The 27,133-nt window shown below is 40.6% G+C and overlaps 1 protein-coding gene across 4 annotated transcripts in view; it reads right to left on the bottom strand.

Annotated features, from left to right (window-relative positions):
• Positions 1-855: 855 nt before the first annotated feature.
• Positions 856-27,133, bottom strand: part of INTS4 (integrator complex subunit 4) — a 92,832-nt gene continuing 66,554 nt past the window's right edge. For all 4 annotated transcript variants that reach the window (XM_044752290.2, XM_014859667.3, XM_070490618.1 and 1 more), the window contains 10 exons: positions 26,256-26,389; positions 25,036-25,193; positions 18,440-18,533; positions 16,537-16,617; positions 14,594-14,724; positions 9,765-9,824; positions 8,073-8,232; positions 7,705-7,848; positions 5,334-5,454; positions 856-1,284 (listed from right to left, as the gene is read on the bottom strand). In XM_044752290.2, the coding sequence (XP_044608225.1) occupies positions 1,106-1,284; positions 5,334-5,454; positions 7,705-7,848; positions 8,073-8,232; positions 9,765-9,824; positions 14,594-14,724; positions 16,537-16,617; positions 18,440-18,533; positions 25,036-25,193; positions 26,256-26,389 (1,262 nt within the window). In that variant the 3' untranslated portion in view covers positions 856-1,105. The remainder of the gene's footprint in view (positions 1,285-5,333; positions 5,455-7,704; positions 7,849-8,072; positions 8,233-9,764; positions 9,825-14,593; positions 14,725-16,536; positions 16,618-18,439; positions 18,534-25,035; positions 25,194-26,255; positions 26,390-27,133) is intronic.

Here is a 27,133-nt window from a genome sequence, read left to right as displayed (position 1 = left end):
TATAAGCTTTCCAAGAACCAAACGTGATCAAGACTGGCTGGACCTTCGGATTCTACCAAGCATTATTTAACTAAACTCATTCAACAACACTTGAGGTATAATGATCTCGATTTTACATAAGATGAGGAAACTGAGGCATAGAGAGCTGAGGATTGGAAGGCTTTTTTCCGTATACTTCCCCTGAGGTAGTACAGCTCAGGCCTTTGGAATCATCTTGGATCTGAGTGATCCTCTGACCAGAGGTTTCACCTCTCAATCTCACTTGGCTGTTGTAAGGTTACATGGTGGGCAGAGAGCACAGGGCCTCACGTGGCTAACACTTACGGGGCATTCACTGTCCTCACGCCCCAGCTGCACCTTTCATTCACGTGCAGCTCCAACACTGGACTCATCAGAGATGGAGTGGGAAATGGCTTTTTTTCTGACACTGGACCCCTCTTTCCCATAATCCTGGTTTATTTCTAAAATATGGCCTCTATTATTTTGGTTCTAAGGATAATGGCAGGCAAGGTCAAGAATTTCCCTCAGGGATGAAAATGATTCATTCTCCAGTTACTCATTCAGTCCTTGGCCCAGCTATTGCCTGAGTTAGGAAAGGAAGCTCTCAGCAAGATAACGGATATGTCAGGCCATTCAGGAACTGTCAGTGGTGAAGAAGGACAGCTGTGAAAGCTGCTCTGGAGTTGGCCCTGGGAAACAGACTATTGCTTTAAGAAACAAGATTATGACTTCAATAACCAGTTCTTTAGAGGTGGCTGCAAAATTGGATCTTTGTGTTTCACACGTGAGGAATGTAAGCAAGTGGTATAAATGGTGAACCCACAGCCACACAAATTTAAGGACCAGGAACTGGAATGACTTGGTGTTTTCTCAACTTTATTAGGGTAAGGAGTATGGGGGTGGGGTGGGGCGAATAGACTTGAAGGTTTTTGTTTTCTCAATACAAAATAATTTATCCCGTGTTTGATACCAGATGAGACTGTAAGGGTCACATGTTCCTCCTTATGCCTATACACCACTTCCAGGTGAAGTGCCCCAGGCTTCTGGCTCACTCTGATACCCATGAAGGGCCTTCTAGGCCACGGCTGTAAAGACTGCTTGTGACTCAGCGCCTTGCAGGTTTGGGCATTATGTAAACTTTTACAGACTTGCTGAAGGGGATGGTACCCTCGATGCCAGTTTCCACCTGAGGTGACATCTCACCACCCTCGATCCAGGGAGATTTTGGAATGCGTGAATTGGAGTTGTAGGCCAACAGCAGCCTCACTTCCACCTGGCATGGTTCTGGAAAAAAAAGACAAAAGAAGTCCTCTATGACTGGGCAACGGCTGGGAAATGGGATGAAATGTAAATAAAAGCAACATCAAAGATGGAAACAGTAGAGTTTCAAGAACATTTCTTCATCTATCTGCATCCCTCCCTTCCCCCTCACCAAACAAAAACACTTTCCCATCCTGAACCCTGTGAGGCTGATGCTAAGACGGCAGACGGACTGCTTCTCTGCCCCCACCATCTCCTCCTCAAGTCTCTGTGGGCTCGCTGCCGCTCAGAGCCATGGCTGCCGAGATGAGCAGAGAGTGAGCTAACAACCCTTCCTCCCCAAAGGCCTTCCAGCCTCCAGACAGAGGGCCACAGGTACAAGCATGTGGCCAATGTCATCTGGGGATAGTCACGCTTTTCCTGCACAGCTGATCTCAGCCCTCAGGGCTGTGTGTGCCACAGACTCTACTGTCTTAGTGGAGAAGCCTGACAAAAAATTCTCACCAGTGAACAGGAACATGTTTCAGTGACCTAAAATCATGTCATTAAACCTTTTGTTCTTTTATGAAATGACATTACAATACTGATCTAGTTTCTGCAGGTGGCAGGCCCCAGTGAAAGCAAATATGCACTCCCTCAAGTTGCTGACCGTTTGGTTGAGGAGACAGAGACAGCTGCAATGGAGCACAGTATACGCTCTAATCGAGTCTCTAAGAAGTATTGAGGGAGAAGCCCAGGAAGGCTTTGGAACAGAACACCTGCTCTGCCAAGCACAAAGCCCCAAGAGTTCTCACCCTGCCACACCATGAAAGACTGTCACAATCCCAAAAAAGTCCCAAGGTTCTGAGAGGTTCTACGTGACTGCCCAGATCCACACCAGTGACAGAATTTGAGCCCAGTTCATAAGCTGAAGCAATTAATCTTACTATTAGTCATATGGCTTAAATAATGAAGGAAGGGGAGAGGATTTCAGGAAAATCTAAGGGCAAGTGCAAGGGCCAGGAACAGCACAAGCTTGGGATGTCCTCCTTAACTTTATTTGAATAGAGCAAAAGGTACAAGTGTTACAGAGAAGCCCAAGGCTAAGAAGTTCAGAGGGCAGGGGAATGAGGACTGGATGGATCTAAACAAACAAGGGCAGAGGTCCCAGGACTTCTCAATGTCTCCCCAGACCTCTTCCTGGTCATCTCCAGACTTCTCTCTAGGAATCAGAGCAGAGACTAGATTGCTGTCCTCCAGGAAGGGACAGGCTCACAGGCAGCCAGGGCAACCTAGCCAGCCCCAGAGAGCAGCCTCAGCAGCACCATTTACCAGCCATGTGGTGTGGACACTCCCACATAATCTGGGGCCCTCCCCCAGCCTTGAGTGTATCTGTAATGAAACGAGCACTGCTCTCTGGTACCAGGCTCCAGTATCAGCTCTCCCGCTATGTTCTCTTTTTTGTCCCAGATGGCTGTTGCCAACTCCTGACCACAACCAAGCCTCAGCTCTCTCAGCACTTTCAGGAACCAAACCCTGGGAGGTCAGAGGACTCAACCCCACCTGGTCATTATGCCTTCCCTCACCAGCATGTGCTATGAATGGCAGTTCACGCCACTGCCATCAGAGGAAGGAGACAGTGGGAGAAAGAGACAAAAGATCATCTGGGACAAATCATGCAACTTACTCATCATGACAGGAAGCACCTCTCTCTTAGGAGGTATATATTCTTCCATCTTACAGATAAGGAAAATGAGACAGAGGTAAAATAGCTTTCTCAGGATCACACAGCAAGAGAGGCAGAATTTGGAACCTGGTCTACATCACTCAAAGCTTCTGACCTGGCAGCATCCTGCCTCCCAGAGGAGAAGCCCCTGATAGGGAGCTGGTGAGAGACTGGATGGAGGAGCTCTCTGCCAACACGAGGCCTCATCTCCTGGTTTAGGAGAAAGAAAGCACAGGTGCCTTCAGAATGAGAACATGTTTCACCTAGTGTCCCAGGTCAGAAGGGAGCATGGCATAGTGAAAAAACTAGGGATTTGGGCATTAGGAAATCTAAGTGCCAGCATCAGTACCACCATTGATTGGCTACGTGGACCTCCATTTATGCATCTACAAAATGAAGAAGAGAATACTAATTCCCACCAGGAGGATGGTCTAAGGATTAAATGAATTTTAATGGCACATATAAAATCCTGTGTCAACTTTTCATTATCTTTTGAGCACCTACTACATGTCAGGCACTAGGGACACAAGATAGAGAGGCACTGGAAATACAGAGGTAAAAGTAACAAGCAAGTTCCCTGCTCTGGTGGAGCCTGCATTCTAATTGGAGAGAAAGTCAGTAAACAAATGAGAAAACATCTGACACTAGTAAATACTATGCAGAGAATTAACACAGAGATTTGTAAGGGTGACTGGGTAGCAACCTCTCAGAGGAGGTGATCCTAGATAAATTATAATTCTGCAAGCTCAGGATAGCCTAGATTGTAGCCCTGGTTCAAGCAATGACCTGCTGTGTGACCAGGGACAAGTCAGTAGGGCCCTCAAGACCCTGCAAGTTCTTTTCAGGTCTAATATGCTGTCATTTGTCCCCCTGAGCCTTGGCCCTTCCAAAACAATGCTGTGCCACTGCATTTCTTTCCCCACATCTAGGATCCCCTCCTGAGAAGAGATTAGAATAAGGAATTCTACCTTCCTATGGAGCTAGAGGTTTGGCAAATACTAGTGCAAAAGCACTGCATGCAACAAGGATATGGACTGAGAAATGCTCAGGGAGGCAGACCCTGGGTAAAAGCATTGCTGGATGCTCCCTTGACTGTGCCAGGCCCAGGGTCACCGGACCCCCGAGGGGGATGCCCTGACATTCAATGGTACTTCCTCTTTTTGAAAACTTCATAAAATCAGCTATACCCACCTAACACCCCTGATAGAGGGACTGCATTAATAATGGCATTAAATATTCATATATTTTAAAAAATGGTGAAAGAAAATTCCAGAAAACATCCACCTATCTCTAAAATAAACCAAATCTGGTGGCATTAAATACTTTCTCCAGTAACAGCCATGCTTCTGAATCATCTTCAATGGTACAGGAAACACCACGTGTTAGGTTCTGCAGACTGAGTCTCTCTTTAAAGTTTCTAAAGCAGCCTTATAGGCTTGAAATATAATGTCTTTTGCACTTGTATTCTCCCATTTTATTCATATGAATTCAAAAAAATACTTATGCAACTTTCTTGTCTTTTCACCAGTTATCAAGGTCACTGTACGGGAGGGTAAAGCATGAACAGATCATCTTACTCTGCATTACCCCACAGACCAGCCATCGGGGACAGGAGGGCAGTAACTGTTCAGGGAATGAACTGAGCTGCTCATAAAGAAAGAATGATTTTAAATTTTGGTAAGAAATATAAAACTGTTTTATTTCTAGACATAGCAATGCTCAGAACTAACTAGGTGATTGAGAATTATCATCTTCATTTTGAAGGTGAGGAAACATTCAGAAGGGAGTGGCTAGTCCAAGGTTACACAGCAAGTCAGTGGCAGAGTTAGGACAAGAAAACAGTCTCCTGGCATCCAGCTCAGGGCTCTTTCCGTGAGACTCCATTCTATCATAATCTCCTGTATATTTTCTGACAAAAACTTGTGCCTCGTGCAATCAAAGCAATGCAGCGAATTAGCCTGAATGCACACAGAGTGCGCTTTTGAGCTCCTTAAGAAATCAAGGGGCTGGCCCCGTGGCCGAGTGGTTAAGTTCGCGCGCTCTGCTGCAGGCGGCCCAGTGTTTCGTTGGTTCGAATCCTGGGCGCGGACATGGCACTGCTCATCAAACCACGCTGAGGCAGCGTCCCACGTGCCACAATTAGAAGGACCCACAACAAAGAATATACAACTATGTACCGGGGGGGCTTTGGGGAGAAAAAGGAAAAATAATAAAATCTTTAAAAAAAAAAAAAAAGAAATCAAGAACAATCCTCAGCAATCCTGATTCAACCATGTATTTTTCAAACCCCAAAAAACCAAACATGTAAGGGTGGGTGTGATCCCTGGGAGCATCTTTTCCTGCTCACTCTGGCCCACTGAGTCCTCACCTGTCCAGGCAGTGTGGGAGAGGTACACCTGCGTGATGAGCCGGTGCCGCCCTGGGCCAGGGTTGCGGAAGTCTGCCGGCTTGGGGTGGATCATCTGAGCCTGGCCATCTGGATATAAGACCTGCGAAGTGACAGAAATAATAAAAAGAGGCAAAAGAGCCATAAGGTCTTAACAAAATTGCTAGTGACATCTGCTCTGAACCCTGAAACAGGAGGTAAAGAAAGATGACACTAGCCTTCACAGAAGACCGCTCTTTGAGGGGAGGGCAACACTGCTGACTCCTCTACACCGCTGCCCCAGCACAAGGCAACGTCTGGTAAATGCTTCCTGAATTCATGGTGAACGAGTGATAGGACTAAAGCATCTCTATAAGTACAAAGATAGGTAAAACATTAATCCTGACAGGAAAAGCCTTCCCGTCATCAGGATGACTCTCTCCCTCCTGGCTCTGAATCATATCATGGCCCAGCATCCATCACCAACCACCAAGTATTAAGAGTAATTTTGTAACTGTATTCTCCCCACCAGCTTATTAAGCCGCTCGGCAATGTTTATCTGTCTCCTTCTACAGAGTCACTGTGCACTGAAGGGTCTGCTCAAATCACTGACCAGTTCTTCACTTCTCATAAACTGTCAGAGTTCTTTCCGCAGTACCCCAGGGGCCTCACAGCTGTCTGTGGAGAGGGCCTACTGCACGGCACAGCATCCAAAGGAACTACATGAACAAGTGAAGCTTATCCTAGAACCACACAGGACCTAGGCTGTGGAAATATAGTGTTAAGGGCAAAGTAGGGAACCACACAGGTCTTTCAGCTGGAAACTCTGGAAGGCATGTCTCAGCCAACCTGCCCCCGATCTCCTTTCATCTCTCCTCACCTCTTAGGGCCTCCCTGATTCTACCCCTCTTTTTTAAGGCTGCTACTCTCCACACTATCTCCAGGCTCCAGGCCCCCCAACCTTCTACAGCAGAAAGATGCAGGTGTCCCAGCTTCCTGATCCTCGTTATCTTTAAAGAAATACTGGTACCCAAAAGCCCTACTCCTAGGATTATGATTTAACTGATGTAGGCTGAGGCCTGTAAATGAGCACTTTTTAATGCTTTCTGAGTAATTCTAAAGTTCAGCTAGGGTGGAGAACCACTAATGTGGAAGAAAAAAAAAATAAACATCTGCAGTACAACTTCACAGCCAGCTCAGAATCAGTTCTCTACAGGTCTCAGGATTTATAATAACTGCTGCTGGGAAGCTGGAAGGTTTTTTCCCCTACTGTCACCATAGGAAATATTACCATCTTCAGGGCCTGATTCATCCTTATCTCTTCCAGGAAGCCTTCCCTTCCTGCTCCAGGCTATTTTTCTGTCCTCTGATTGAACTTACTGCTAGTGCTTGAGGCCCTACTTTTATTCATAGCCCTTCTGCTCAGAATACCTCCTTTTGCCCCTATCCTTTGTTCTCTTTCATCCTTTCAGACCTCACCCATGCACCAGCATCTCCACAAAGCCTTTCTTTTCCTCAGTCTCCACCATAGTATTGGTGCCTCCATAGTATTGAATGCCTCTCCATAGTATTGTTCAAAATATTTTTTAAAAGTATATTGCAGAATTTTTTTATACTAGTGAAAAATTGGAAATAACTCTGTAGAGGAGGAAAAATAATTTTCCCTCTGCCCTTCTAGGTTCTTGGCTAGAACCATCTGTCTGTCTCTCACTGAAACTGAGCATCCTGAAGGCAAGAATGCTGACACATTGACCTTTGCAACCCTAGCACTTGGCATGTGCAATGGAATATACATTATTACATGGATGGAAGGATGGATGAATGAATAAATGGGTAGTACTCTTTGTGGGGCTTAACTGTAGACTATCGAAATTGATTAGTGTCTCTACCGCATCTCTCATGTGTCTCTAATGTATCTATCTAACTTGGGAAAAAATATTCCCTAGTGATTTTTGTTCCACACCCATAAATTTTGTTTGCCAAGCTGACCCACTCACAGCTTGAAAAGGACTTGTTTATTACGGTTTGCTTGTAGCCCTGAAAATACCAAGTCTTAACTTCACATTACAAGAATAGAAAGGGCCCTGTTATTAGTGAACCCTTACTGGGTACCAGGAGCTGTACATACATCATTTCAATTCAATATCAACTATTCCTATTTGCTAGTTGTAGAATCTGAGGTTCAGAGTTTAAAGTAACTTGCTCAGACCGCACTCAGCTGGAGAGCTGAGATTCAAGCCCAGGCTCTTTTCCAAAAAGACTCTTCTCCCTCTCCAGCTTCTGTCCCTCAGGTCAAGATTACAGGGGTGCTCAAGCTAAATGCTTCAACACAGAGTCAGTATAGAAGCTCCATGGGGACCAAAATCGGACAGACCTGGACCTTCACAGTGCTCTGAGGATCCTGCACATGTTCGAGGGTTGCATCAACATCCAGGGCCACCACCAACCCAGATGTAAACCGCAAAGGGTTGTCTGACTCTCCTGCTGGCTCAATGATGGTGGCTGAGGCTTTGTGGATCTGTAAGCAAGAAGAAAATATGATGATTCTAAAGCCAGGTCATCCCTGGGCAAGAAATCATGATCTTCACCTCTCTGTCTCCTTATCTAATGGGTGGGCATATGAAAGCCAATCAGAGGAAAGGCCTTAGTCCAGCTGCTCTAATGGTCAAAGAAGATCACCAAGGTGAGCAATTTTGACTGTTGGACAGACTTGGCCTGAAGGGGTATGACACAAACCCTGACCTGCTCTGGAAGGGGGAGGTGCAGGAAGGTACTCTGCCGCAACATGGTCTGTAGAATTTTGACCACTTCTGCAGGTTTGGATGTCATGAGTCGGGGCATAAGGTCAAGAAGTTTGTCCACAAAGCTGTCCTGCAGGTGGGGCAAATCAGCAATGAAACACCTGGAGGGACAAACAGAAACAACTGACTATGCATTCATTCATCACAGGCTGGGCCCCAAACATCTGCCAAGCCCCAAGGTAGGAAAAGTGATGAACTGTAACAGCTCATGGTTCCCGACTGAGACAGCCAGGTGGGTACCCAGTTAATTATGCCTTAGTGACATGATCATCACAACAGCCTTGTTTACGGAATACCCATTACATGCCAGGTATACTCTGACGTATTTTACATTATCTTATTTAATCCTCCCAGCAATCCTGTACATTGTTACAATTGCTTTTTTCATATTGTGGATTAATTAATCTAACAAATATGTCTTTAGGACTTACCAAGTGTCAAGTACCATTCTAGACACTGGGGATGTAACAGTGAGCAAAAGAGAAAAAATGCCTGTCTTATGGAGCTTATATTCAAGTGACAGGAACTCCGAGACTCCGAGAGGATGATGATGCACTGAGGCTTAAAAAGTTAAGTAACTTAATCCCAGCTCTGACTGATTCCACAGTACTTCCGCCTTGTGGAACAGGATAGTCAAAAAATATTTCAGTGAGGTGGTGAGATCAGTGCAAGGACTCAGAGGCTGAATTAAGAAGAAGAAGGATTGTGCAGCTCTAAACAGAGGAGGAACTTGCGCAATTCAGAGCTGTCACCTTTCCAAAACTCTCTCCAACCCAATGGTGTAAAAACAGACTACCTTAAAGAATCTAGAACCAAGAGTAAGGCAAGAACTTAGTTCAGAGTTGAAGCCAGGATCTTAAAGAGACAAGCTAGACTGTCTCATTTGCTAGAGAGCAGTACCTACTGGTGAAAGGAGGTATTGCAACCCAGCCCTATAAGAAGCTCATCCTCCAAACGAAAAAAGAACGAGAAGTATAGTGTTACATAAGCCTCAGGTCTGGTGAAGTTCACAGGGTAGAGACAAAGGTGACAGAATAAAATATTAGACTTAATCAAGTGCTTTAAAATTCTATAAATGGCTGCCTCCTGGTATTATACTGACAGCACACACAGGTCTGGTCACGACCTTGATTCCTACTTCTTCGCCAAGACTTCCACTCATCTACTGCATCTGTTTTAACCAATTTGCTTCATAGAGAATTCTGAGAAAACATATCTATCCTACAAAATAAAAGTTACCTACAGAATTATGGAAGAATTTTTGTAGATTAGAGAGAAATACGTAAGTTTAAGATCAGTGGTAAAAAAAAATAGACAAGTTGTGACTTTTCAACAAAAGAGTTCATGAGTTTCTCACATAATACTTGTCTTCTTATGATCGAATGTTAAATCCAAATGACTCTTGATGTTTTTATTATTCTGTTGTATGTTTACGTTTGAAGCTAACATCAAAGAAGTTTGTTTATACACCACTAAAGAAAATACACAAATTAGGGCACACTGCCACAGACAATAGTTTGACTACATGGGCTAAACCAAGAATTATGGCTTGTGATCACTCTTGTCGCTCTGTTAAGTGCTATTCTCTGCATTACCAAGGTTGAATAAGCTAGAAGAGTGATGAAATACTTACCTTTGAAAAAAGTCCACTTCCTGTAAAAATTTTTCACACATCCCAAATAAGGGGTCGACCCTGTAGAAAAGAGAAAAAGTAATTTGCTTGTGAAATCTGTGAACAGAAAAGTGAGGACGAAAGTCCCAGAAACCTGAGCCTACATAAAAGGAGAATGAGCACATTACACTATAAAAACTATGTCTAAGTGAAATAGAAATCTGCTAATAGACTCAGGGGGAAATATTTGCCAGGATCCCAAGATCCAATTAAAATACTGCAGTGCCCATTAGGTTCAATGAACTTTCAAAATCAAAGACTATCACAGGCCACTCTTGGCACCAGATTCACTAAGGACAGGACAGGAGGACAGCTTGCAGGCAGGGCAGCGTCATGCTCCTCCTCTGCAGGAGGCCTTGCAGCAGTCCATTCAGCAGTCCATCCACACAGCTGTCTGGGAGCTTTGACTCTGCAGCTGACAGCTCGGGGGCAAGGAGATGAGATCGACATTGGGTGAGAAGTCTCATGCTCCATAGGTGCTAATATCTCTTGAAACGACTCCATGGGTATATCCCTCCAGGTCCCCACCAGGGATATGCCCAGTTACACGTATCACTGCACTCGATGAAGCCCAAAGCTATGGTGTCTGCATCAGGTAATTATAGTTTATTTATAGCTCCTTCTAGTCTGCAAGCAATTTTCTGGAGAGATCATTTTTACCATAGCAGTGCTACCTAGTAATAGAGTTGACACTATAGGTTTCCAGGGAACAGACCTAGAAAGTTAACCAAAGGTCAAATTCTCAGGCAGAAGGGGAAAAGGTTTTGTTACTACTTTGCCCACAGATGCAGACTATATTCTTTCCTCTCTATCTTGACTCCTCTGGCCTCCTAGTACTTAAGAGTATTTCATTTCAGTAAAAACTTATTGCATACCTTAAAAATCCAGGCAACATGTTAGGCCAATGTAACTGACTAATCACACAACAGATTTTTCCTTTTGATCTTTGTGCATTTTCTTTTATTTCTTCTAATTTCTGTATGAAACTTTCCATTTATTTTCACTAATATATTATTCATTGGAGGAGTAAAGTTCCAGTGAAGAAAAACAAATACTTTTTGCTTATATAAAAACATATAAGAGAATGGTGTCAAGGTTCTTAATAACCTAGTTTAGTCTTTCTACTAAAATGTAAGCTCCATGCAAGTAGTGACATTGTATTGATCATCACATATTTCCTGACACAAGCAGCTATTCAATAAATATTTGTTGAATGAATAAATATATGAGAAACAGCAAATGGAAACTTACTCTACAAGCAACATTCATTTGAATTCTAATGACCTACAATGGCTGGGGAAATGTACACTAATTACCAATTTAAACTACCAATGCAAAGACAATGGAAAACTACCAGATGCTATAAGGATAATCAGGAGCTGTAAAGGAGACCAAGCAGAGCCCAGTGAGCTAAAGTCAGGGCAAGAAAGCACAGAAAACTTAAAAAAAAAAAAATTCTAATAAGTAACCTCAGTGAGATTTACGAGGAAATTTGAAAGGACATTGCATTGATAAAGCAAGAGAAACTGCTACAAAAAAGGTACAGAGAAGAAAGCATACTTGGAAATAAACAGTAATAATGAAATCAACTCAACAGTCAAAGAACACCAGAATGAAAAATGATGAAAACTGAAAGTGGTAAATTAAAAGAGCACACTGAGGAATTTACTCAGAATTTAGAGTAGAAAAACAAAGAAATTATGAGAGAAAAGTTAAGATACAAGGAAAATAGATCCAGAAGATTCAACATCCAATATGAGACACTGGAGTGGACAGAAGAAGTAGTAATTAAAGAAATAATGGAGGGGAAAAAAATCTCTGAGCTAAACACGGGGTTGAGACTTCAAAGTCCCACTGAAGGTCAGTAAGAATATTGAAAGAAAACACGCCCCGAAATAAATCTAGTGAAACTTCTGAATTCTAAAAAGAAAAAGAAAACTTTATAGCTTTGAGCCAGGAAAAATAAGAACCAGAGTGACATCAGACATCCTAACTGTAACATCAAATACTAAAAGGCAACAGAGCAATATTTACAGACTTCTGAAAGAATTCCATTGATGTACGAAAGCAAAAGGCAGGCAGTTTCAGACATACAAGGTCTCAATGAGTATACTACTTATATACTTATTCTGAAAAACGATTACTAGAGAATGTTTTCCAGTCAAATCAATAGTGAATCAAAACAACGAATTTTGAAAGGCAACTGGTACAAACAGAACAGTGGTGGGCAAGTTGAAGCTAAACAATTTTGATAATGTACTTACACAGATTAACACATATTTTAAAAAAGGATTCTTAAAATAAGAGATACACTATAAAAAGATAATAAATTGAAACTAAATTCTTTTTTTTTTTTTGAGGAAGATTAGCCCTGAGCTGACTGCTGCCAAACCTCCTCCTTTTGCTGAGGAAAACTGGCCCTGAGCTAACATCCATGCCCATCTTCCTCTACTTTATAGCTGGAAACCTACCACAGTATGGTGTGCCATGAGGTGCCATTTCCACACCCGGGATCCAAACTGGCGAACCCCAGGCCACCGAAGCAGAACACGCGTACTTCACCGCTGCACCACCAGGTCAGTCCCCTATTTTTTTTTTTAATTTTATTTATTTATTTATTTATTTTGAGGAAGATTAGCCCTGAGCTAACATCTGCTGCCAATTCTCCTCTTTTTGCTGAGGAAGACTGGCCCTGAGCTAACATCTGTGCCTATCTTCCTCTACTTTATATGCGGGACGCCTACCACAGCATGGCTTGCCAAGCGGTGCCATGTCTGCACCCAGGATCCGAACCAGTGAACACCGGGTCACCAAAGTGAAACGTGTGAACTTAACCGCTGCGACACTGGGCCGGCCCTGAAACTAAATTCCAAATTATTTAACAGTATGAGACAATCAAATAAAATTCATCTTGATCTGAGGTGATCTTGACAGAGGTGATCATAAATTCTATTTAATTTTTTTATGCTTATAAATATAAGCTCAATATGTTTATTAAAAATTTAAGAGTAAAAATACTACTGATACAACTAATATGAGCTAACATTTATCAGGGTTTACTGTGAATGCGTCAGGTGGCATTTTAAGGGCCTCACATATTTCAATAGTCCTGACAGTAACCCTGTGAAGGAGAGGCGGGTACTATTATTCTCCCACTTTAACTTTGGGGGACAAACTGAGGCACAGAAGTCTTAAGTAACTTGTCCAAGCGCACTGTCTGCAAATGGTGGAGTCAAGATCTGGACCCCAGCAATGAGGCACCAGAGCCCTCTCAGCCACTATGTTCTACTGCCTCTCACTTGAAGAGGTTAGAATTAGGGTACAGAAGACCCTGGAAGAAGAAGGAAACAAAGGAAACAAGTGATCCAGCAAAAGTCAAGAAACAGAATGCATACAAATGGAAAATATAAAATAACACAGTATGAGTACAGACCAAATAGAGTCTTTATATAATGACATGGGAAAATGAAATATCATACTGTTTGATGAAATGAAAAGGAGGCAGAACAGCAGACTATATTACGATTCCACTTATGTTAAGACACACACATTTATAATCTACACATGTTCATCTGGCTCGGGAAAAGTCTACTGACAGTTATTTTAGAAGTGTTAGATTACCAGGGGACCATCACTTAATCTGCAGTATTTAAATTTTTTACCACAATCATGTATAAACTGAAAAATAGATCTATTTTTTTAAAATGAAAAAGTGCAGATGCTACCACAAGCACCTATCTTTTCTCAGCTGTGACTCACACACAGTATGAACTAAACATTTCTCCAATGAAAGCAGGGATATCTCTAAGATTAAATCACTACCTGAGTTTATCAGGTCACTATCAGGATAAGTGAAGAAATAAAATAATATTCAGAAGGTTCTTTCTGACCCAGTACTTTTTGGTGCTTAAATACCCATATTTACCACTCTACCACTTTTAGGCTGACACAACTGCTGGACTGAGCATCAAATGTGTCCTCCATCTGGTAATGAGTTACATAAGTACTGTATTGTATGAAATGAAATCTATGATGCCATCATTCTTAAGATAAATCTTTATTTTATGAAATACCAAGAAACAAAAAACACTTTCAATCAAACTATGGCACACCATCAAAGCATCTGATTTCAGAGAAGTTAAAATTTAAAAATGTGCATTTTAGACTGAATGAAATATGGCAATTCTCACTATCAGAACATCTAGCAGCTACCATGTACTGAGCTGTATGTACTAAGTACCAGGCGAAGTGCTTTCACATGTATTATCCCATTAACTCTTCATAGAAATCCCACGAGACAGATGTCACCATTCTCATTGAAAGACAGGGCAACAAGGCACAGAGAGGTTAAAAAACCTGTCTGTTATCAAACAACTAGTATGTGGAGAGGTCAGGATCTGAACAAGGTAGTCCCACTGCACAGTACATTCTCTTAATTTGTCTTTACCGCATGGCAGGGAGCTTACTTGTCCCCTCAGAAGAGAAAAAGTAGTTCCTGGCACTAAATTCTTAAGGAAATCTACCAAGGACCACACAGAATGTGCTCGTAGCCAGAAGTCCTCAGTTGTGTTGTAGGAAATGGAGAGCCACTGAGGGTTTTTTCCAGAGATTTAATGTGATCTAAGAATAGAGCTTGGAATATCTGAAAAAATGAATAGTTCATATATCCCTGAGCGAATTTTTCCTAAATATCATTTCACTTATCATTAACCTTAGTGATATCTCTGAGTGCATTTGGAAGTGTCTTTGAAAGGACCGTGCCACCTCTTTTGGCCACCTGCACCTCTTACCCTCGAGTAGTTCGTGCTGTTACTATAAGTTGCAAGGCTTTGGCCTGCAGCCTCATGTGATGGATAATCACCACCTGCTTACTCTCCACACCGCTGTACATGAACTCCATTTTGTAGGTCTCTTCCATGATCTATAAGGAAAAGGTAATTAACGAACAGTAAAAATATCATAATTGTCTTACTTGAGAGCAGCATAGAATTTTGGGTGAAACTCAGTTTTTTTAAAGCCTATGAACTAAGATTTTGAAGTGCCTATGTTGAAAGAAATTAGTATAATTTGAGAGAAATTAATCTAAGTGTTGAGAAAAATTAGTATATGTCTTGTGAAAAGAGAATAAATTATTTTGTCAATTAAAAAAAAGTTTCACATGGTAATAAATATCACTAGTTGATAATGTGAAGAATCAAGGATAACATGGTAAAGCGTTGCTTGTTACCCTAAACCAGACTCACTGTGCTGTGGGAACAAATGAATATATACTATGTATGGAAATCCAATCCCCAGGAAAAGTCCTCAAGAATTTAGCAACAGGAAACATTAACCACCTGTTAGTCATCCAGACTGTTCTACGGGCCTGGTCTGTGGGAGGGAGTTTGGGGAGGGAATAGGTGCAGAAAACAATGTCTATGATCAGCTTCAGCCCAGTGCACATCGTAAGCTCTTGCTCTATTCTATCCAAATCAGCTACTTCCATCCAAATGATGCTTCTCTTCCCCTTCTGTGCTTGCCTTCCTTTGAAGGCTTTGGGGTCAAAGAAATGACTCCAGGCTCTTCTACAACTGGCAGTAAGACAAGTTCCTTAATTACATGGTGCTTCAGTTTCCCCATCTGTAAACAGGAAAGAAACAGCACCAACAACATAAAGTTTAAAAAATTAAACAAGGCATGGAAAGTTCTTAGCACAGTATGCGGCACACAGCAATGAGAATCTTTCCTCTCTTTCTTCCAGACTGCTGCTCCCTGGTCCCATCCCTCCCACCATGGCCCATATTGGGACTCTAGTCATTCAGTTCTACTCCCCTACAGCAAGTCACACAGCAAAGTGTGAGAGGGAATCTAGATCAGACGAGAGACCAAGCAGGGTAGGGGAAAGAAAACAGACTCTGGGTATCAGAGGATTGGGCTTAAGTCCCTGATTCTACCACCTATAGTTCTATGAATTTAACCTTGCTGAGCCTTAATTGTTTCATCTGTAAAATGGACTTAATACTTATTCCTACTTAAAGGGATTATTGCGAGAGTTAATTAGACTAGAAATCATTTAGTGAACTGTAATGTAACAATCACAGTCACCATCATTAGCTTCCTACTGGGTCATAATTAGTCGGTCATATACAGGCTCATTATCTGGAAGACATGACTCAGAAGAGTTCCCAAATCCCAATACCTAGAAATGAAGGGAAACTGCTCAAAGCTAGAAAGAAAGAAACGCAAGGCAAATAAAATTAAATGCTACTTAATGAACTGAGGAGAAACATAAGAATCTTTTAACATTCAAGAGATGGTACAGGCTAAAAACATAAACAACTCAAAATGAGTTCAGCTACATTTCAGATGAAAGATTCAGGATAGTATTTATTGAATTTTATGATATCTGAAACACAAACTGATAATATTTTAGAACACAAAAGAATCTTAAAAATCACCTAATTCAATTGCTACATTTTATAGAGGAGTAAAAATCCAGGGAGATTAAGTAACCTGCTCAATATCACCCAGCAAATTAGAGGCAGACCTAGGACTAGAACCCAGGTCCCCTGACTCTAACGCCAGTGCTGTGTCTCCTAACCATGCTGCTTCTCATATCACTAACTTCCGTCACAGCTGAAACTGGGGAGGCCACAGCAGAGACAAGGAGCCATGTGAAGGCCTCTGGCTCAGACTTGGGTGAAACCATTCCTAGACAGAGATTCACCTGAGAAGAAGGTCTCAATAAGCTTACCTGTTTTGCTGCTGCTGAAGCCAAATCACTCTGCTTCAAATACAAAGGGGCAGCCACATTCCACAGCTTTTCCTGCAAGGCCTACACAGAGAAATCAGGAAAGAACAGAACACAGAGGTCACAAAGACTGGCATGTCATTTGAGACTTACGTGTTTGTTTTGCTTTGAAAATCTACCATGATCAGGGCTTCCTCTCAATCTTATTCTTTTAAGCCAATAAGCCCTACCTATTATAGAGAAAGAGGAGATCAACGATGCATGTTTTCACATGGTTGTAGCCAGAAAGCAGAAGTAATTTTGTACGCTTTTTTGGGTATATAACATTATACCATATTTGTCATGTTGGTGCATAATTCTTCATAAAGATCATTACTGGCTACAGAATACACTGTGCAGCAGACGTGCCACAATTTACTTAGCTCTTCCTCTACTATCAAACACCTGCCTGCTTCAGGATCTAAGTCTGGATGCCTTACCTACCCTGCCACTTGAGTAAACAACATAGTTCTGTCTTCTTTTTAGGAGTAATCTCTTCTCTTTTCCTACTTTAGAAAAGTGGATTCTTTTCAAAGGGCTTCTTATATTCCTATGGAGAAGACAGGATGCCAAGGAAGAAGCAAGAAGAAGCGCCATCGACACAGCACTCACTAGTACCGGACACTAGGGCAAGGGCTTCCACACTGATTCTTACCAACCCATACCTGGGTAGAGACGCTATTAGTCCTATTTCATAGAAGCTTGGAAATCCAAACAACTTTGCAAAGGGGCATGAAGGAACTTTTTGGAAAAAGGGAATTGTTGTATATCTTGACCGTGGTGGTGGTTACACAGGTATATATATTTGAAAGAATCTATCTAACCAAACAAGGGCTATTTAAATCCCAACCCACTTCAGTGTACACACCCACCTTCCATGTATACACACACCTGCACAACCCTAAGCTCACACATCTTACAGTGGGAAATAATTTCTGATTCCTCCATTTAATCTTTTTTTTTAAAGAGTGGCACCTGAGCTAATATCTGTTGTCAATCTTTTTTTCCTTTTTTTTTCTTCTTCTCCCCAAAGCCCCCAGTACATAGCTGTATATTTTAGTTGTAGGTCCTTCTAGTTGTGCTATGTGGGATGCCATCTCAGCATGGCCTGATGAGCAGTGCTAGGTCCGCACCCAGGATCTGAACCAGCAAAACCCTGAGCTGCCAAAGTGAAGCATGCAAACTTAATCACACGGCCATGGAGCCGGTCCCCATTCATTCCAACTTTGGTCAAATATCATTAATCACTTTGAAGACTAACAACATTTGGAACTAAAGCCAAGACAAAGTCTTATCAAGTGAGAATGGCTCTCCTAAATGCTAAGCCTAAATTTATAGCAAAACTCTGCTGCAAAGCTGAAAGCTATTGAACTAGTTTAATTGGTTTTCACCTCAGCAAACTGAAACAGCTTCTTGGGTACAAATTTTGTGTGTGTTTTCATAATCTGACTACCTAGTATAAAATGCCAGCAGGTTGGCCCTTAAAAAGCAATGAAATCAACCTTCAACTAATTTGACTTTGACAAAGTGAAATCAGCATTTTAAGAAAATAATATAAAAGTTCTTTGCTAATCAAATTATAAAAAAACAATTAAAATCCTTGGGATTCTAATGAAAATGGTTATCCAATCTGCTCTAATTACAAAACGATGAAAGATTTCTCCCAAAGTTAAAAAATTCAAATTCCTATATGAGTTAATTCTTTAATTAGAGACAAATATAATTATATTGCAGAGTACATAATTTCTCCATTGCTAAGTGGCTGCATAAGACCATATATTTTTCCACTTACGGCCTCAAAAACTGCCAGATCCGTTAAAGTGCATTCTTAGCATCACAATTATGTACATAATGAATCCAAACCAACCTTGATGAGAAGAAGCTGACATCGAAGATAGGCAGCAGAGAAGTCAGCTACTCCTGCCAGTTCAGACTGAAGTTCTCCAAGTCTCTGCAGATCCCTGAAGTAAATAAAACCCCAAGCCAAACTTAAGATAAGGATAATGACACCAATATAAAGATCACATCAGAAGCATTTTACACCTAGTAAATTGGTCATAAATTTTTAAATGACAGCAACCACTGCTGGAGTAGTTATAACGAAACTGGTTCACTCACCATCTGATAGCAGTTTAAGCTGATGTAATTCTTTGGGAAAGTAAAACCATACTATGTTAACAAAAGTCACACGTGATCAAATATTTTGATCAGTAGCTTTACGCTGAGAAGAAACACTAAGGGGAATATTCAACAGAAATGAAACGCTTTACGCTCCATAATATTCATTGTTGTGTGGACTATTATAGTAAAACCCAGTAACCACTTGAATATTCAATTGTAGAGGAATTATTAAATGAAGTACTGTACATCCAGTCAATGAAATATTCCACAGCCATTAAAATATAAAATAGTAATAAGGTATATGATCTCAACTATGTAAAAACTACATATAGGAGAAAAATACAGCAGAGTAGTTTTCTGGATAGAGGTATCAGGGTGCTTTTTTGGTGCCTTCTCCCAACTATGCTTTATGTTCCAAGTGTTTTATACAATGGACAAGTATTTTTTTGTATCATCAGAAAATAAAATTCTTTTAAGGTATTGCTGTGGACTCTGTTGGCTGCCTATCCAGTTAGCCATCCTCCGCTTCTTCCTTACTAATTGAACCCTGCTTTGGTTCAAGGGAAGGTGTCCCCAAATCCAGTTCCAGGTAGAGTCTGATCGACTCTAAGCCAATCAGGTGTCATTTCCCCGGTTATGTGACATATGTGGCCTTATCGGTCCTAATGGAAGGACTTACATTTCATACTTGGAGCAGGTCTGATGGTGGTCTCTCAGTGTCTCTCCTTCCCTCTGTCTCTTTCTGTCTCTCTCTCAATAGACTAAACAAGAATGCTTATAGCTCTGATTGCCACTGGAGCCATATTGTAACTCTGAGAAAAAGGCCTTGGGATAAAGCAAATGCCGAGGACAAGAAAAATCCAAAGAGACAGAGAGAAACTGGGTCCTTAATGATATAAATAAACTACTTGACCACACCATACTTAGAGTTGCCTCTGATTTCTGTTCATATGAGAAAATAAACAGCCATTAAAAACTAGTTTGAGATAAGGATTTTCTGATACTTGCAGTTAAAAGCATCCTAACTGGATGTAGGTATAGACAAAGTGATTGCCACCATACAAAACGTATCTGCCTATGGACAAGAAAACAGTGGCACGCGCAAATAAAATAGTTGTGTTGGGGGCTGGGATTACTGATTTAAACATTTTAATTTTTTTAAATAGAAAATACATACCTAGCTATAGAATTACATCAATAACGTATAAAATTCAAAAGATACTAAAGGTTATACAATTAAATTAGTCCACCTTCCTATACCTGGGTTCTAACCAGTGCACTTTTCCCAGAGGCAACCATCATTACCAGCTTCTTTTGATTTCTTCTGGAAATATGCTATACATCTACAAAAAGTACTGTTTTTCTTTTCTTTCTTCCTGTTTTGGGAAGGAATGGGTGCGCATAACCTAACGATCCATCTCAGAAAGAATTCATAGAAAGCTGCCTTGTTTTTTAATGGCAGCATCAAAATTTCATATAGAAACGATATCTGTGGTAAACCTGATGATTTGGGTCATGAGGGACATTAACTGCTTCAGGGCTGGCATAATATATCAGGTTTCATAGTAGCCTGTCCAAAATTGTCATTTGGATTAAGCCCCTCCCTTCAATCTCAGCCAACTTTCTGATAGCAAATGCTGCTTTCCAAGGACCTTGATACTAGGAAGGGGATGCCCTGGACAGGGGCACAAAATGAATTTTCCCCAAACTGACTGAGGAAAGTGTGGTCTGTGGCTTATTATCACCTCTTGTGAGTTTTGGTGGCCTGAGCTGGTCCTGGAGAGCCAGCACAATAAAAGGCAAGACCTGCACTAGCTAGCACACCTGTGACATGCTATTTTGGAGACCAACTTCTCTCTCCCTTTCACTTCTGTGATCTCTCTCTTGCAAGAGACAGCCCTGAAGCATCCTACTTCTGAACCATTTCCTCTCCAGGAAGATACTGCCTTCTGTTACAGTTATAGACAACACTGACCTGCTGACTATATACATTAGCTGACTGCCCCCAGGTGTTAAGTGATTCTACCAGCCTTGCACTGTAGCAATTGTTCTGAACTGCACAGAACAAGAGGCAACCCAACTAGCCATGGGAAATCTGAACTACAATACAAACAAAAATGGAAACTTGCTAGCCCTGGGCAAAATGCTCTGTGTCCCAGTCTTTCCTCTCTGTACCTCTTTATGTCCACAATCCTCAGGAAGCCTCAGTTTAGACATCCATCAGGAGACTAGGGACTCTAATGAAAAAGGTACAAAGAGTATCTTCTATGTGCCCTGAACTAAGTGTGCTGGGTGTTTCCTCACATTTAGTCTTTACAGTGTGACCTGCAATTAATCCCCTTTCACTGAGAATAAAACTGAAGATCAGAGTTTAAGTGGTTTGCCCAAGGTCACAGAATTAATAAGTGCCGAAAAAAGGCCATGAACTCAGGTCTGTCTGACTCTAACAGTCTTTTTTTAAAACTATATCATATTGCATTTCATTTATTTATTCGGTAATGAACTCATTTTATTTATGAATTACATCAACTATAGATGAGACCAAAACTGATTTAAAATCAGATACATATTAAGCCACATTTCTACAGATGTGATCTGGCAGGGCAAAAGAGTCCCTCCCAGGCACATACACTGTAGCAATCCTTAGTCCACATGATGACAATACGTACTATTTAAAAAATATTATAATAAAACAAGTTTACATATATTGCAATTTTTTTTTAAGTTTACACAATAAGCTGAAATAGTTAATTTTAAAATCATTGTTTAAAGATAGTCAAAAAGACTCGGGATGTGTAAATCAAATGTTTATAGCTAAACATTTCTTTCAATCTCTTATAATCTCTAAACATCAAATTTACACAATTAATGTCTCTTAGTAGTTTGGCAGAATAACAAGGAATGTTAGAAAATGCAAAACGAGTACAGAGTCCTGATGACTTTTCAAAAGCTATCTTCAGCCTTGCACCCAGATGATCACAAAGTACAAACATTTTATTTCCACCTCTTTAGTTACTAGACTAGTTCCCAGAGGCACTACTCCTTAGAGACATTGAAAGTTGCATAGCAAGAGGAGGATTTTAAAGAATTTAACCAAGAAATTCTTTAAAGGTTGGTGTTTAAAAGAGTTCGCACAAGGAAATAAGTGTATTTCTATCGATTCCAGATAAATGAAGCCATATCTGTTTCAAATTCAAATAAGCTGTTTCACTCCAAAAGAACAATTGTCTATCATGGAATACTTCTAAAGTGATAGGGTTTACTGAAACAATAACATGTATTCCCAGTAACAGCACCTTAATGGACTTACACAAAAAATCCAAACTCCGAAAAATCAGTTCTTTATTGGAAAGACCAGTGACTGCAGCATTCTATACAAAACAAACTCCTCCAACACCAGTGAATTTAGAAACACAATTACATTTATAAAGTTGGGATCGGACTGACTTACAAATATCAAGAGCATATCTAGTGTGTCAAATGAGTCACAATTAGATTTAAATTTTAAAGCAAAATTTCATATATGCCCTACGATTATCTACGTAACTGCTATTCTCAAAATGCTTTCCAGGTATCATTATAATAATTTTCACAACAGTCCTGTGAGCTATACAGTACCCTCAATTTACAGATGAGGGAGTTGAGGCCCAAGATCATGTAACTAGGAAGTGATAAAACTTGAACCAAGTCCTTTGGTTTTAAATCTCATTATACTAGATGCTTCATGTCACACAAAATGTTACCCAGAAACAGAGCAGTATGATGAGATGGGAGGGCTACGAAGACCTATGTTCTAGTCCAGGACTTTGCTGTTCCTTGTCCTTGATAGTCTTCTCCCTTCTTCACCTAATTTCTATTCATTCTTCAGGTCACTGCTTAGACCACCCAAGGAAGGGTTTAGGTGCCCCCTTCCATTCTCCTAGAGAACCTGTACTTCCTGTACTGCAGCGTGAAGAGCACAATACCACATCTCCTGTTCACCTAGCTATCTCCCCAACTAGGCTGTAAGATCCCTCGCAGCAGACACTATGCCCTATTTACTACTGTTTCCCTTCTGCCTAGCACAGTGCCTGGCAGATGATGGATACTCAAAAAACCATATAACAAATGAATGAACCCCAGCTCCCTCACTCACTGTAAAAAATTGGGAAATTCTCATGGGACTGTTTTCAAATTCAATGAAATAATGTACATACAGCAGCTAGAAGAGTGGGTACATAGTGGGCACTTGATAGACAGCAGCTCTTGTTATGATCAAGGTTAGCAGAGCCTTACAGAACATCCATCTATATACCTGGAGGTGAGGTATGGCCAGAAGAAAATGCCATCTGTAAAAATCTTAAAAGTCTTCATTCCTGCTTAAGCCATCCTAACCAGAGTTTTCAACAAATATTTACTGAGCTCCCTCCTATAAGGCACCTAAGGTACAGTGGTGAAGACAAAGTAGTTATGTCAAGTTCTAGAAATAAACAAAAAAATCATCTCCAAGAGCCTTCAGTGAACTGAGCAGAATTTCTGTAGGTGAGATCTTGATTGGGTTAAATGACTGCTTGGATTACAACAAACGGTGACATGTATGATGGTGAAGTTTGTTTTTTAGTTTTACACCAGTACTAACAAGTAAATGGCCCAAGTCCTAATCAGAGAAACTTCTGTATGAAACTCTAACTAACATTTCACTTTTCAACAACTACAGAAAATGTAAGTTCTGAAGAACCCCAGGGGTCATCTGATCTAATCTCCACTTGACACAGAAACCCCTTCACTGCTGCATACCACAGAGTATTAATTTTAGAGTCAAACAAAGCTGGATTTAAATTCCGGTTCTGCTTCTTCCTAGCAAATTGCTTCACTTCCCCAAACTTCCATTTTTTCCCTGTGAAATGGTAACAACATCTAACTGCAATAATGGTTGTAAAATATAGCAGGTCGTCAATGACTACTGCACCACCTGCTTTCCTTCCTGAATCTTTCACCATACTGACCACTCTCCTCAGAACGCACTTAGACATAGAAACACAGCACTGAGGACTGACCACAGCCCTAGAACAGTGGTCTAACCAGCCTGATAAATGGTAAAACCCAGCCTGATGATAAAACCCAGATCATGAGGGCCACTCAAACCCACAGGTGTTTACTGAGCACCTACTAAGAGCCAGCACTGCAGCTGATGACCAAATCGGCTTGCTTTTGTGCATTTGACTTGCTTTAGTGCCAATAGGATAAAAAACTTTCAAGGACAAAACCTAAATGTTTATTTAGACGGGGCTGAGTTAGGAAGTAAGGCGTATTTTCCTGGGCTCAGGGCCAACAACTTTAGATAGTGGATTCTAAAACTAATCACTTTGATGAGAGAACACAAGAGGAAAAAAATGTGATCGAGGCATCACTTCAGGGTCAGCAAACTTGTTCTGTAAAGGGTCAGATAGTAGATATTTTAGGCTTTGCAAGCCATAAGGTGTCTGTAGCAACTACTCTGCCACTGCAGCATGAAAGCAGCCATAGACAATACCTAAACGAATGAGAGCAGTTGTGTTTCAATCAAACCTTATTTATAAAAGCAGATAGACATTGTTTTTGCTAGGGTCAAATGGATTTCAATTCTTTTCATATCATCCAGGACATTGTAATAAGGTTTGGCAGAGTCTGCTGGTTGTTCCCCAACATCCTCCCCTTCTTCCCGAGTAACAGTCACCAAACTTTAACTAAGCACTAGTCACCCAGAATAAAGACTACATTTCCCAGCTCCTTGCAGCTAGATATGGCCATGTGACTTAAGTTCTAGTCAATGGGATGCAAGTTAAATTAAAACATGCAACTCTGGGGAAGTGTCTTTAGAAGTGGGTGAGGGTGTAAATGACACCCTTTTCCTGCTCCTTCCCTTTTCCTGCAGGCTGGAATAGAGAGGGCATAGTTAGAGGTGGGTCTTTAAGCAGAGGCCACTTGATGCAGAAGATGGAGAAACAAGAAAAGAATGAGCCTAGGCCCCTGACAACTATCTCAGCTCTGTCCTGCCTGTGAGAAATAATTAACCTGTCCTCTTACTTGGCATTTTTCTGTCACCTAATCTAACTAATATACAAGGAAAGAAAAACTAAAATCAGCTTCTTTGTAACTCTAGTTTTTTACTAATCATCAATCTGGTCATGAACACAAAGAGCTTTTCTTTATAATATGCTCAAACCACAATCTAACCCAAATACAAACAGATCGTAAAAGCATATGTGAGTGTAGGCCAACAGAGTCTGAAAACCAGCCTGTAACCAACACTGGAAATCAAAACAGTCAAGCTGAGCCCAACAACAGGGTTAACTCTGCAAAGGAAAAAGGTGGTCACCTTACCTGATGGTGAACTCCAGCAGCTCCTGTGTTCCCTGAGGGTCCAAGTGCTGCAGACTGTACACCCTCTCAAGGCTCTGCTGCAGGAACTGATGGGAAGGATCCTCGTGAGGCGTGAGACTCGGGGAAACGGCTGACGACACTAGTTTTCTACCTGGTAACTAAGCAAACATAGAGGGGTTACAGTGCCATCAAATTCTGTGGCTCAGCTTTTGGTGACACAAAAAAAAAAAACAGAAAAAAATGCGAGCCAATCAAAGGAAAGGGAAAAAAGGCTTGGTGATTCTGTAAATAACCTTTCTTTCCTTCCCCAGCTTCAGAGGGAGAAAGGGAAAGAGAACATGGGTCTACCCAAGGTAGCCACAAACTGCAAGGAGAAAAAGAAAAGAGAATGGTATAATATTATTTTCTATTGCTAACAGAAATAAATGGGCTAACCATAGAAATGGGACAAAAATTGTCCCATTATCTGTTGTCGCATTTATGTTTAAACTTTATTTGATCTTTCACTTCATAGAAGAGTGATGATTTATTCCCAAATAAGTATATATAGAATGCTATAAAAATGTCTTATATGATGATAATTCTTGTTCTTACTATTAAAAGTGGTTATCTTTTAAGAAGGGGATGAGGAGGGGAGAGCAAAGAGGATTTCACTTTTAATTTTGTATCTTCTATACAGTTTAAATTTTCTAACCATGTACATACATTGCTCTAAATAAAGTGATTTAGTTACCTAAGCAGTGATGAATTAACAAACATAAAGAGCTTAGAAAACTACCTGCACACAGTTTGCATTCAATAAGTGTTTGCTACTATTATCATTATGGTTCATTTTTAAAGTTTTTTCTTTCTGTATCTCTAGGTTTTAAAAATAATAAAGACTTTATTATTAAAAAATAAACTTGTTGAGAATTATGGCTTTATGTAAATGTTAAAATACAGCGCAATCTAATCCGTGTTCTAAAATATATTGTTCTAGATTCTTTTTTCTTGCCTAACATAACATAATCAATAACCCAGAGTCATTTAAAAAATGAATCTTCTTAAAAGGTAAAGGATACAGAAGCAAAAGTACAAAACACTGGGAGAGAGCCCAAGAGAGAAAGAGAATAAATGAATGAGTTTTCAAAGAATATATAGTCTGCTTTCTGTTACTGAACAACCACAAAAGACCAAAATCAAAAAACCAAAAACAAGGACAAAAGATGTTTTCAACATACCCTCAAGGCAGGAACAAGATGAGAAAGACTGTCTCGGAGGTAGGCATAGTGCCTGAAGGTATGATCTGAGAACAGTGCTGGCATTGTGGGACAGGTCTTGGCAGCATTGAAAATAAGAACCAAAACTGCAATGTCTGATGGATGAGAGGGTTAAGTAAACCTGGAGGTATAAACGGTTGAGTTTGGCCAGAATCTGGTGCCCCCACTTGCCACTCCGAAAATTCCCATTAAATGACTACAATTTTCAAACAAAGAAACACAAATTCAAACAAAGAGACACACTACCCCACTCCAAGTTACCCCAATTACCCCTCCAATTAACAAAGGTTTTTAAAAATAATGCCTGATGCTACTGAGAATACTAACAAACGGAAACTTTCAGTACATTGCCTACTAAACTATATACTGGCATAATTCCTTTGGACAACAATTTAGTACTAGACAGTAAGAGCCGTAGAAATACCGGGTAATTCCACATCTCAAAATCTGCTCTAAGTAAATAATCAAATAGTACAGAATCATTTATAATAGCAAATAATCAGAAACAACCTAAATGTCCAAAACCTGGAGAATGATTATACAACTTGTGCTTCATCTATTTGATGGAGTATTATACAATCATTAAAAATTATATTTACAAAGAATTTATAATATTGTTTAATATATAACATATAAATATATATTTAAGATTTATAATACAAGCATTTTGTCATAAGTGAAAAAAGCAGGGTCCAAAATATACGCAGGATATGACAGCAGCTGTTATCAAATATTTGTTGATGAAATAAACTATGTTAGAAAACAAAATAATAGCAAAATCCCAACCTCAAGCTTTTAAAAAGGGGGAAGGAAATACACAATATTAACAGTCAATTACT

Source organism: Equus asinus, chromosome 20, assembly GCF_041296235.1.
Source record: "Equus asinus isolate D_3611 breed Donkey chromosome 20, EquAss-T2T_v2, whole genome shotgun sequence".
In the NCBI taxonomy this organism is placed as follows: Eukaryota; Metazoa; Chordata; class Mammalia; order Perissodactyla; family Equidae; genus Equus; species Equus asinus.
Note: the sequence above shows the minus strand (reverse complement) of the source record. Positions and strands in the feature narration are given on the sequence as shown.